The sequence below is a fragment of the Symphalangus syndactylus genome, chromosome 20 (assembly GCF_028878055.3).
Source record: "Symphalangus syndactylus isolate Jambi chromosome 20, NHGRI_mSymSyn1-v2.1_pri, whole genome shotgun sequence".
NCBI lineage: Eukaryota > Metazoa > Chordata > Mammalia > Primates > Hylobatidae > Symphalangus > Symphalangus syndactylus.
The window spans coordinates 56,491,835-56,504,923 of NC_072442.2; the positions used below are offsets into that span (position 1 = coordinate 56,491,835).

A 13,089-nucleotide genomic window follows, 5' to 3' on the forward strand; every position below is an offset into this window, starting at 1 on the left:
CAGCTCACGCCTGTAATCCCAGCACTTTGGGAGGCCGAGGCAGGCAGATCGTGAGCTCAAGAGATCGAGACCATCCTGGCCAACATGGTGAAACTCTATCTCTACTAAAAATACAAAAATTAGCTGGGCGTGGTGGCACACGCCTGTAATCCCAGCTACTTGGGAGGCTGAGGCAGGAGAATCACTTGAACCCAGGAGGTGGAGGTTGCAGTGAGCGGAGATTTTGCCACTGCACTCCAGCCTGGCGACAGAGCGAGACTTCGTCTCAAAAAAATAAAAAAATAAAAAAAAGAAAGAAGTGGAAAGGCAGAGACTCACAGAGGAAAGACAGCCAGACAGCCATGTGAAGATGGAGACAGACCCTGGAGTTATGCTGCCACAAAGCAAAAGACACCAGGGGCTACCAGAAGCTGGAAGAGGCGAGGAAGCATCCTTCCCTAGAGCCTCTGGAGGGAGCACGGCCCTGCCGACACCTTAATTTCAGCTTTCAGCCTCCACGACTGTGAGAGAACAGATTTCTGTTGTTTTAAGCCACTCCATTTGTAGTACTTTCTTAGAACAGCTCTAGGAAACAAATACAGCAACCATAACCAATCAGCTTCCATTGGTTTAGCATTTACACTGTGTCTTATGTAGTAGCCGTGTGAGAAGGGTATTCCGATGACCATTTTGCAGACGAGGAAGCCAAGGCTCAGAGGAATAAGATAACATGTCAGAGGCCACACACACAAAAAAGTTGAATCCAGGGATGTCTGACTCCAGAGCCTGTGTTAATTAGTCCATCTCCATCATTGCTCCAGTTCTGCAAAGGGGTTCATTCAGAACTGTTTTACAGAACTAACTTATTTTCTGTAAAGGCATAAGACTACATGAAATTATTGTCTAGCTCTGGACCATACTGTCCTACGAGGTAACCACTGGCCATGAGTGACTCCCAAGTACTTGAAATGTGGCTGGTGGGACTGAGAGACTGAATTTTTAATTGTATTTAATTTTAATGGTCTTAAAATTCAAGTGTAGAAAATAGGACTTGTTTTATTAATTGGAAAACTTCTAAAGATTGTTGGAACAACTTGGGTATATGAATCAATCAATTTTATGGAATCTCAATACAAATGTTTTTGATGAAAATTTGGCATCTGAATTGAGAAGAGCTATAAGTTTAAAAAATATTCACCAGATTTCAAAGCCTTAGTATAAAAATACAAAATATCTCAGTAATAATTTTATAACAACTGCACATTGAGATAATATTTTGGCTGTATTGGCTTAAAGAAAATATCTTGCTAAAATTGATTTTATCCATTTTTTTTTTTTTTTTGAGACGGAGTTTCGCTCTTGTCATCCAGGCTGGAGTGCAATGGCACGATCTCAGCTCACTTCACCCTCTGCCTCCCAGGTTCAAACAATTCTCCCGCCTCAGCCTCCCAAGTAGCTGGGATTACAGCATGCACCACCACACCTGGCTAATTTTGTACTTTTAGTAGGGACGGGGTTTCACCATGTTGGCCAGGCTGGTCTTGAACTCCTGACCTCAGGTGATCCACCCGCCTTGGCCTCCTAAAGTGCTGGGATTACAGACGTGAGCCACCATGCCCGGTCAATTTTATCTATTTTTAAAAACATTTTTTAATGCATCTATAGAAAATTTAAAATTACTTAAGTGGTTTGCATTATATTTCTTTTTGACAGTGCTACTCTAAAGTGTGTCTATTCATTTGTATCTTATGTAGCCCAGGAAAATGGATGGTTTCAACTTCTCCGCATTTATTTAATCATTCTTAGGCATTTTGTAACTTTGTAATTTGGGTTTCTGTTGTGAATGGAGTACCCCCTTATTTCTTCCTCAGTATATTATTTCCCTTCTCATTCACCAGATTGGGCCCAGAATGACAAATAAAATTAAATAAAAATCAAATTACAACTTTATTATTTAGATCAGAGATTGGCAAACTACAGCTTGCAGGCCCAATCTGGCCCATCACCTGTTTTTGTCAATAAAGTTTTATTGGAACTCAGCCATGTCCATTCATTTACATACTGTGTCTGGCTTTGGCAGAGTTGAGTAGTTGCTACAGAGTCTGGCCTACAAAGGCTAAGTGGCCCTCATAATTGTTATGGAGTGAACTGTGTCCCTCCAAGGTAAAATATATACTGAAGAACTAATCTCCTGGACTCGTGAATGTGATCTTATTTGGAAATAGGGTCTTTGTAGATGTAATCAAGTTAAGATGGAGTTAGTAGTGTGGGCCCTAATCCAATATAACTGGTGCTCTTATAAGAAGCAGAGAGACAGGGACTCACAGAGGGAAGACAGCCATGTGAAGATGGGAAGATGGTGATATTTACTAAGTGGCCCTTTGCAGAAAAAGTGGGACAACTCTTGATTTAGATATAGTCCTAAAGTTGGTTAAAACAATACAGGCTCTGAAAAAGAAGTTAGAAAACTATCTTTGAGCAATGGTAGCATTAATGGAATGAGCCTAGAATTTCCTGAGATGACTCCTTTGAAGGGGACAGCAGGTATATAAATAATTAAGTTCTAGGTTTTAGTTACAAAGTAAAACTACTTAGATGGATATCGAGGGAATCATGCTAAATGAGCACACCAAACCCGCATGGTTATATACTGTATAATTCCATTTATGTAACATCCTTGAGATGACAGAAAATTATACAAATGGGGAACAGATTCGTGGTTGGAAGGTATTGGGAACTGGGTAAGGGAAGATGTTGTTGTGGTTATAGAAGGCCAACATGGGAGGTCCTTGTAATGATGGAACTTTCTGGATTGTATCAATGACAATTTCCCAGATGTGTTATTGTACTATAGTATTGCAAGATGTTACCATTGTGGAAAACTGGGTACAAGGGATATCTCTGTATTATTTCTTAAAATTACATATGAATCATTGCCTCAAAATAAACCATTTTAATAAAAAAATAAAGAGAAAGAAAGCCAATCATATTACTTTACTCTTATACTTCTTTGTGCTACTAAACATCTATAAAATGCAATAAACACAGGAGATCATAAACAAGATTCATCTTATGCAGATGCTATTCCTCACATGGCGCTGAAACCTGTCATAGGTGTTCATTCAACTGCCCGCATGGAGTGCAGGCCTGGACTCTGGAGCGAGCTGGTGTTGCCTCACCCAGCATTCCCTGCCAGGCATTGTGTCAGGATGTGTGAATTGCAGGCATAGCACCTACTGAAAGAACCTTATAGTTTGTGATCTTTTCAACACTCAAAGAATCCCAGCTAAACTAAGCTGCATGACATGGAATGAAAATAGGCTCTGCCATCAGACAGACCAAAATTTGTGTTCCGGGCTTCTGGTAAGCATGGGACCTGTTTCCTCTTATGTTAAATGGGAAATAATACCTATTGCCCAGGTGGATATGAGAATTGAATTAAATAAGGTAATGCATTTCCAAGGCACTCAATATATAAGAGCTATTATTAACTGCTGAGCATCCCAGGCTGAAATGCATTCCTGCTTTGAGTCTGAGTTAGGATTCAGATGCCTGAATACAGCGCTGGCATCTGCTGTTTTATGGAAATGTTGTGGCAGCCTCTCCCCATCAACCCCAGGGACTCACCGAGGAGCCCATTTTCCAGCCTTAAGCCCTGGTAGGTGAAAAGCAGCTCAGCTGACTCAGGGGGGATCACAGGAACTTCCTGTTTCCTCACACCCTGGAGGCAGAGCCCTCATACACCAGCATGCACCTGCTTCTTCTCTCCAGGCCCAGGAAAGATGAGCTCACTGTGGGGATGCGAGGAAAGGGATGCGTCCATGTTTAACACAGCTCAATGCTTGAACTCCAAAAGAGAGCCCTGCTGACTTCACGGGGACCAGTGTCAGAGGTAAACTCTGAGAGATAACAGCATGGCTTTTTTCTAGGGGTCAATACTAACCTTGACGGCTCCCCACGCCTGATGGGAGAGGAACTCCACGGGGCTGGCGGTGCCCGTCTGCACTGGAGATCGAAGCAGGAAATCCAACTCCACTGCATTGACTTCTCGGTTCATGAGGAGAATCTGCAATGTGGAGAAATGACACTGCATTTCTTTAGCTCGTAGCCAGAGTCCTAGAAATCTTAGGGGTTGTCATTCAGTATAATTATTACTGCCTCTAATACTAGTTTGCCCATCAATTTTGGTTGTTTAGTGAGGGTAGAGTGGAACGAAGTGTATATTCACACACATTACTACTGTGTCCATCTAGTTTTACCCCAAATATCAGAGTGACTTAACTGCACATAGCGAGTGACTATATCTTGGTTAATAAGCATTTATTACACATCAATCATAAATGCCATGGAGTATGTTTCTGCAATCCAATTGAGCAGATGACACATACAAATGACACGATCTGAGGAGAATGTCGAAGTGACGTATGAATATATGGCAGCTAGAAATGTGGATAGGAATCCATAATGCTAAAGGAGTTACAGAGTAGTTACCAGCAAGTGAGGGGCAGGAAGAAACTAATTTGACTAAACTTTCTAAAAGTAGTTTCTTTTCTTTTACTTTAAGTTCTGGGATACACGTGCAGAACGTGCAGGTTTGTTACATAGATATACATGCGCCATGGTGGTTTGCTGCACCTGTCAACCTGTCATCTGGTTTTAAGCCCTGCATGCCTTAGATATTTGTCCTAATGCTCTCCCTCCCCTTTCCCCCCACCCTCTGACAGGCCCCAGTGTGTGACATTCCCTGTGTCCATGTGTTCTCATTGTTCAACTCCCACTTATGAGTGAGAGCATGTGTTGTTTGGTTTTCTGTTCCCGTGTTAGTTTGCTGAGAATGATGGTTTCCGGCTTCATCTATGTCCCTGCAAAGGACATGAACTTGTTCTTTTTTATGGCTGCATAGTATTCCATGGTGAATATGTGCCACCTTTTCTTTATCCAGTCTACCACTGATGGGCATGTGGGTTGGTTCCAGGTCTTTGCTATTGTAAATAGTGCTGCAATAAACATACGTGTGCATGTGTCTTTCCTATAAGTAGTTTTGGATTGGGTCTTGGAGAAGCTAAGAGATGGGGATATTTCCACAGAAGGGAAGACGTTCCATGGAGTAGGAAATGGAAAAAGCAGAGGCTTGAAAGGGGAATTAGTGAGCTGTGTACAGAGGAGAGAACAGCCTTTGGCTTAGTTTGAGCTCACGATTGACACTGAGAGGTGGGGCCCACATTTTTTTTTTTTTTTTTTTTTTGCAAAGGCCAAGCTGTCATCTGGGCTGGAGTGAGGAATACAGGGGGTGAGAGGGGTGAGGCACAGCAACACTCACCCATGAACTCAAGCAGGCCCTGAAAGGTGCAAACGGAGTCAGCACACAAGTGATGATGGGGTATCTGACTTTTGGAATTGGAAAGGGCCTTCGAGATAATTAGTTTGTGCTCCCAATTTACATATTGGAAAAAATTCCAATTCTAAATGATTACAGGGACATGTAAAAGGAAGTAAATTAGCCTGGATGCAATGGCTCACGCCTGTAATCCTAGCACTTTGGTAGGCTGAGGTGGGAGGAGCACCTGAGGTCAGGAGTTTGAGATGAGCCTGGCCAATATGGTGAAACCCCGTCTCTACTTAAAATGCAAAAAAAATTAGCTGGGCCTGGCGGTGCACATCTGTAATCCCAGCTACTCGGGAACCTGAGGCAGGAGAATCACTTGAACTGGGGAGGTGGAGGTTGCAGTGAGCCAGGATCACACCACTGCATTCCAGCCTGGACAACAGAGTGAGACTCCATCTCAAAATAAAAAAAAGGAAGTAAATTTTCATGGTTTTTTGATGTTGAGAATAACTAGAAGACAAAGGTTTCTTCTTAAAGATGCAGGAACATCGGAAATACCTGCTTCGCAAACCCTTGAGAACCAACGTTATTGAAAACTTTCTAAGGCCAAGGCTGCTACAGTTGTGGAAAGACCTGTGCAATTTCTTATCCCAGGGGATGGCTGTATCAGTAAACTCGCAATCTAAAGGTAAATAAATAATGATGGATACTCTACCCAATTTCTTACAGCATTTCAAAAAGCATCTAGTTATTGGTATGGTTTCATCTAGTTTCATCTTCAGTGCCAGTTTTGATTGATTGGTAGTGGCTGCTGGAGGGCTGTGCTGAGGAAGATCTTAGATCATCCAGGATCAGCAAGAAAAAGTACAATGATGGATAAGTATGTCTGCCATAAGTGGGAAATGGTGGGGGCAGATGCATACACCATATTGGACCTTCTTGTCTGATGCCTCTATCCAAAGACAGATAGTCTGGACATGCTGTGGAAAGTGATGTTCAAAGAAGAAAGTTTCTTAACACCTGCTGTCTGGGCACTAAACATAACCTGTTTTCTGGAAACTTCTTCAATCCACTTTTACCTGAAAGGTGAGCTGGGCAAGGTAGGTCAGCTTATCACACTCAAAGAGCCCGCGGGTGGTGTACTGGTACACAGAGAAGGTTATGCTGTCTATTAGGTTGGCCACCCGCTCCTTGAGGCTCTCGTCAGGAGCAGCCCTCTCCACAGCCTTCTGGAAGACGATACTGAAGGCCTGGGGACAGAAGGCAGGAAACTGGTAAGGTATACAGCCTTCTTACTACATATTAGTGGTCTTACCTGTGAAGAATGTGATAGTTTTCCAGCCCACAGAAATTTTTTCCCAACGCCAGGCACGGTGGCTCATGCCTGTAATCACAGTGCTTTGGGAGGCCAAGGTAGGAGGATCACCTGAGGTCAGGAGTTTGAGACCAGCCTGGCCAACATGGTAAAACACTGTTTCTACTAAAAGTACACAAATTAGCGGGTGTGGTGGTGCATGCCTGTAATCCCAGCTACTCAGGAGGCTGAGGTGGGAGAATCGCTTGAACCTGGGAGGCAGAGTTCGCAGGGAGCCGAGATGGTGGCACTGCACTTCAGGCTGGGCGACAGAGTGACTCTGTCTCAAAAAGAAAAACAAACAACAAAAAAACCCCAAAAAACAAAGAAATGTTTTCCCAAAATATCCTGCCAAGGACAATGGTAACAAGAAAACATGCTATTATCTTTTCTTAGTTTGCTCATGTGAATTATTACATAGCTATAAGCATATATACCTCTGCAGTGATGAGACGAGTCCTTGCGAGCAGCCTCCTTTCTCATGGACCCTTCCTGCAATGTGGGGAGTGTAGCCTGCTTGGGTTACATCTTCTGAACTACACATTATGTGTATAATCTAATATAAAAATCATGTGAATCGGTTTTCCATTGTTTTAAACTTAGATATTGACTATTTAAAAAAGTAAATATTTGGAATGTTGCATTTTAAATGTGATATGGTGATATGAATAGAACAAACAATTAAAGAAAATAAAAGCCAAGGCCAGGTGCAGTGGTTCATTCCTGTAATCTCAGCACTTTGGGAGGTAGAGCTGAGAGGATCACTTGAGGCCAGAAGTTCAAAACCAGCCTGGGCAAGATAGCGAGACCGTGTCTCTACAAAAAATTAAATTGTCCGGGCATGGTGGCACACACCTGTAGTTCTAGCTACTTGAGAAGCTGAAGCGGGAGTTTGAGGCTGCGATGAGCTATACTGGTGCCACTGCACTTCAGCCTGGGCAACAGAGTGAGACCCTGTCTCAAAATAACCTAAGAAACAAAACAAAACAAAACAACAACAACAACAACAACAAAAAACAAAAAACAGAACAAAAGAAAATACAAGCCAAGATATAATTGGAACTTTTCAATTTTGGGTTATGCAGATTTCCAGCCTTTTCTCTATTTTCCTTTTGTGGCTTCAATAAGAAAAAAAAATCTTAAGTCTTTCTAACACCACCAAGTATTTGAACTTTAATGGAAACCAGATAAGATTTGAGTCTCAATATCTCTTCATTTGCAAAGTAGGAAAATGTGAATTTCTCACTCCCTTCCAGGGTTCCAGGGTGTTTCTTGTTAACAAAGGCTTTGCAGCCTTTCTTCTTTATTTAGTTTTAATGATCTTTGCAAAATTTTCTGCCCATGTTCAACCCAATCCATTGTGATGGTTACCTTCACTTGATAGATTTTAGACAGGAAGAATAGCTCATTAGAGGCTGATAATGTCCCCCCAGCACCACAGAGAGCAATTTGGGAAGATTCCAGAACAGTTTCATAGAGACAGAGTGGAGAGCTTTCTCCTAGCTGTTACTATGGCTTTTCCCTAAAGCTCTCTCTTTATCAAAATAACAGTAATTAGTAAAGAATCTCCGTGTTATTTAAGTTTAAACCAAGTGATTCACAATTCAGGAAAAGATCTAAAAAAAATAAAAAAACCTAGATACATTTAGCATTTTCTTTACATTAAACTAATTTTGGCTCTCTTTTTCTTTTCTGTACTAAAAAAAGACACAAAACCCAAAAACCTTCTTCCTCTTACTTCTGGTGTCAGAACAGCTCTGGTGCTGGGCCTGATCCCATTTCCACAGCACCTTCCAGAAGGTCCCTTCTCCTGCCCGTGGAGTCTTATCATTGACTCAAACCACCCTCATATATACTCATCAGCTTTTGTAATTTTTTCGTAGGGCCCTTATCCATTGCCTTGTATCTTTGGTATTTTTCATCTTTTTACCAGGTTATGAGCACATATAGTGGGGCCCAGGCCTTACTCAATTTCTTACACTTCCCCAAATCTAGCCCATCTCTTCACCTACAGTGAGCACTAAAAAATATTTGTTGGATGGATGACTGTGTCCTGCCACTGCCTAAAAGAACTTAGGCAAAGTATGAGCAATGCTCTAGACCAAGGGTATCAAATTCAATGCCTTCAGGGGCCAGGTGTTTAACACCAAACAGGGAGGCATAAGGACTGTGGCAACATTGGAGGCACATGCCAGTCTAGAGGGACAGCATCCCTTGGCTCCAGCAAAATCACGCCACGTGGGATGTGAGCTCAGTGTTGTCAATCTTCCAAACCTTCATGAGAAGCCATAATTTGGAACTTACATAACTTCTCCTCATTTTTAAATGTTGGCAACCAATTAAAGTACTTGAAAAGCCCTCCAAGGACCAAAGAAAACAGGACAATAGGCCCTTGGGCTTCCAATTTGAGACCAATGCTGTGTTATTTTCGCCTCTGCCTATCTGATGCAAGCTTCTTCTAACTATTTTGAGAAGTGTTATTCCCCCAGCCATGTCTCTCTGCAGAATGCACACAATACAGAAAGCTGGGCCTCCCATCAATCTGCAGGAGACCCCAGCGAGGTGTCTTTCACTCTGAGGCACCCTGTGAATGTGTCTTATTAACCTTTGCCTTGCCTTTGGCTAAATCTTGAAGAAAAATTACTTTACTGCCACTTAAGTTCCATCTTAATCATGTTATAAACTTCCAAGTTCAAAACCTGGCTGTTGAAGAGTTTTTGCATGTGTAAACACACACAAACACATTTTAATATATTCCTGCTCAAAACACTTTTGAAAGCTGGGATGAATGGTTCCTGCCACGTTGGCCTATCTGGGGTTTCCATATTCTGAGAATGCCTCTTCTTTTTCTGCCAGGAAGGGGAACTGTAAAATTCAACCCCAGACAAAAGCCAAGACCATGGAAACTACAGTGGCCCATTTTTCTTCAAAACAGAGAAGGCTTCTAAATGCATCATGGTTTCGATATTTTTGAACACCCTTACTTCAGCTACTTATCATGAAGCAGTTAACCTGCTTTTAATGATCAGGTTGGTCAATGAACAGCTGTTTTTGCAGTTCTTAATATCAGTATGGTGACCCAAACTCCATCTCCCCTACTTTAAAAATGGAGCTTCAGAACTTCCTATATCAGGACACTGTTGCTGCCAAACATCTTACAACATGGTTTTGAACACAGATTGTCATGGGCCTCATTTAATTTCTTGTTTTCAGAGAGAGTCACTCTGGTAGGCTTCTAATGGGTACCTATAGTCAATTTCAACTACTCTTGGAACTAGGGAGATGATCCTGTGGTTATTAGGCTTATCATGCCAACTTTTATGCTGTTTTAAAAGATTTTCATAATTCTTTCCTATGTTGCCTTAAACTAAATATGAGGCCAAGTATTGGGTTTCTTTTAAAAACATAAAATATTGGACCAGGTGCAGTGGTTCACGCCTGTAACCCCAGCACTTTGGGAGGCCGAGGCGGGTGGATCACGAGGTCAGGAGATGGAGACCATCCTAGCTAACATGGTGAAACCCCGTCTCTACTAAAAATACAAAGAAATTAGCCGGGTGTGGTGGCTGTAGTCCCAGCTACTCGGGAGGCTGAGGAGGAGAATGGCGTGAACCCGGGAGGCAGAGCTTGCGGTGAGCTGAGATTGTGCCACTGCACTCCAGCCTGGGCGACAAAGCGAGACTCCGTCTCAAAAAAAAAAAAAAAACCTAAAATATTATAAACACAGTTCATCCAATCTGCAGAGACTCTGAGTTAAAATAAAAAGACTGGGAAATGATTAAATGCCATCTTCAATCAAATGAGTCCCAGGAACTGGAGGCCCTCTGATTTCTCATCTGCTCACCACCATCCCCGCCATCTTGGTCTTCACATGGTGGTTTAGCTGAAAGCACTCCACAGATCCTGAAGTGTGTGTGCTCTCTCTCTGTCTCTCTCTCTCTGTGTGTGTGTGTGTGACTGTGTGTATGTGAAATCTCCATGTGTCTATATACATATGGTCTCCGTATGTGAAATCTCCATGTGTCTATATACATATGGTCTCTCTCTCCTATTTCTCTGTGTGTATGTGTATGCATGTCCTCTTTGTGGGGTCAAACCAAAGAAGTTTAGAAATGCTTCACTACCTCCTAATGCCTCTTCAATTATGGTCTTTTGGTGAATGCCCTGGGGGGAAAGATGTACTTTCAGAGATGCACTAAGAATTTATAGGTCTTTATTTTTTCATGAGTAAGATAAGTTTAGTCAGCACTTACAATTTGCTAACATCTTTGGTTTTAGGAATATTTCAACAATCATAAGGCAGGAGCTTTGGGGATATTAGGGTCATAAGAAAACTAATTTAAAGTTGGTGTATTATTATTGCCTGCTTTGGACGTTAATCAATACAAGTGACACATTTGATTGTCTATTATATTTTAAGCTCTTTGGGGACAGAGATCACTTCTCAGATTTCTTCGGTATCACCTTCCACACATTCAGTAAGCATAGTACCCACCATATCATGTGTGCCTACTGAAAGAATGAGCCAAGACTTGCTGTGGTGTCCTGTTCTGTTCCAGTCAAAATTACCCGTGAGTCACGTAAGATCCAATTAAAGAGATGAGGATGGTAAGAGATGTCTGAAGGTAACATAGCTGCTCTCCTGGCTTTGATCTTACAGACCTGCCATAGCTAATGATCTTACATGGATAAGCTCTCACAGAGAGCTGCATTGGCAATATTACACTGCTTTATTATAATCAGGCAAGAAACTCCAGGTATAAGTCACCTTGAGAGAAAACTGGTACATTGGATGGATCTTGCTGAGGTCGTTCATGATGAAGTAGAGCAGTGAGGCCCTGGCAGCTGCTGGCCGGTAGTGCTCTCGGGCCTCGTTGATTTTCACTTCGGTCACCTTGGCCTCCTGGACCTGTTGGAAAAATAAACAGCAGCTCACTGTTCCAACCAACCTGGGCTTCCTGAGAATCAACTTGGTCCCTCTGTGTGAGTAGACATGCGTCTGCTTAGGGGATGGAGTGAAGAGGGATGGGGTTGATGGGTAGAAAGTTGAAAAGCTACTATGGTATTCCTTCCTAGAACTTGGATGAGAAAGGAGATGGTAAACTTCTAGTGCTTTCGGAGGGTGAGGTGTCAGCTCTTCCAGATGGGAAGTGTGAGCCATGAAAGCCTCCACACTCCATGTCTAATGAGAAAGATTTCATGGAAATGCAAAAAAAAAAAAAAAAAAAAATGTATGACTGAAAAATGCACTGGAATGCCAAGCAGTGGAAATCCAGGGAAAGAAACATAGTATAGTCTTCCTTTTTCTTAATTTTTATGAAATAGTTCATATGTAATTTCACAAAGATATCTTTCAATGGAATATTCTATTTTCAGAAAAATTCTTTTTTTTTTTTTTATTTGAGACGAAGTCTCGCTCTTGTCCCCCAGGCTGGAGTCCAATGGCATGGATCTTGGCTCACTGCAACCTCCGCCTCCTGGGTTCAAGTGATTCTCCTGCCTCAGCCTCCCCAGTAGCTGGGATTACAGGCACCTGCCACCATGCCTGACCAATTTTTGTATTTTTAGTAGAGAAGGGGTTTCACCATGTTGGCCAGGCTGGTCTCGAACTCTTGACCTCAGGTGATTCCCCCGCCTTGGCCTCCCAAAGTGCTGGGATTACAGGTGTGAGCCACCACGCCTGGCCAGAAAATTTCTTATGACAGGTAAAAATAAGAAATGAGACCTCAGGATCAGGAAGACAGATTTCTGTTAGACTATGCCTCTAAATGTAAACCTCAATATGCTCTGCCCTTATGCTCCAAAATAGAGGAAAGTTACTGATAATTTGTGGGAGCACCACAGGAAAAGGCAATGATCCTTATTGAAGATGTTCTCATAATAAACAATTATAAACTGCAGGAGTATTACAAAAGGGAACAATCAGAAGGCCCCTTTCCAAAACAAAACCAAACCAAAAACACCCAGAAGGATTAGCATCTCATGAACTGAGAATGACTGAACAAACTCACCATTAACAAAGTATGTTTTAGAGCAGTGGACACAAAAGGAAGCATAAAACATGGACATTATGAAAAAGAACAGGCATTTCTGGAAAAGAACCAGCTAGAATTTCTAAAAATAAGAGTATAGTTATTTAAATTTAAAAAGTGTTCAGTTTAAATAATAGACTGGAGTTGAAAAGAAAATCAGCAAACTAAAAGAGAAATCTCAGGAAATTGTTACAAAAGCAACTCAGAAAGAAACAGAGATGGAAAATATGTGAAAGAGGTTCATGATCTTTGATGCCCATCAGGACGTAGCCCAATTTTCCCAGCATGGTTTACACAGCCCTATACAATGGAAACTCAGGCCACCTTTCATGCCTCATTGCCAGTGACCACTTCCAGCTCCCACCTCCTGTATGTTCCAGTTACACTCAAGGGAAGCA

General features: G+C 42.1%; 1 protein-coding gene across 1 annotated transcript in view; it reads right to left on the minus strand.

Annotated features, from left to right (window-relative positions):
- The window catches only part of DNAH9 (dynein axonemal heavy chain 9), a 369,577-nt gene that overhangs the window by 76,058 nt on the left and 280,430 nt on the right, over positions 1 to 13,089 (minus strand). The window contains exons 57-59 of the mRNA XM_055258020.2: positions 11,428 to 11,568; positions 6,385 to 6,555; positions 3,923 to 4,045 (exon numbers count right to left, since the gene is read on the minus strand). Of these exons, the coding sequence (XP_055113995.2) occupies positions 3,923 to 4,045; positions 6,385 to 6,555; positions 11,428 to 11,568 (435 nt within the window). The remainder of the gene's footprint in view (positions 1 to 3,922; positions 4,046 to 6,384; positions 6,556 to 11,427; positions 11,569 to 13,089) is intronic.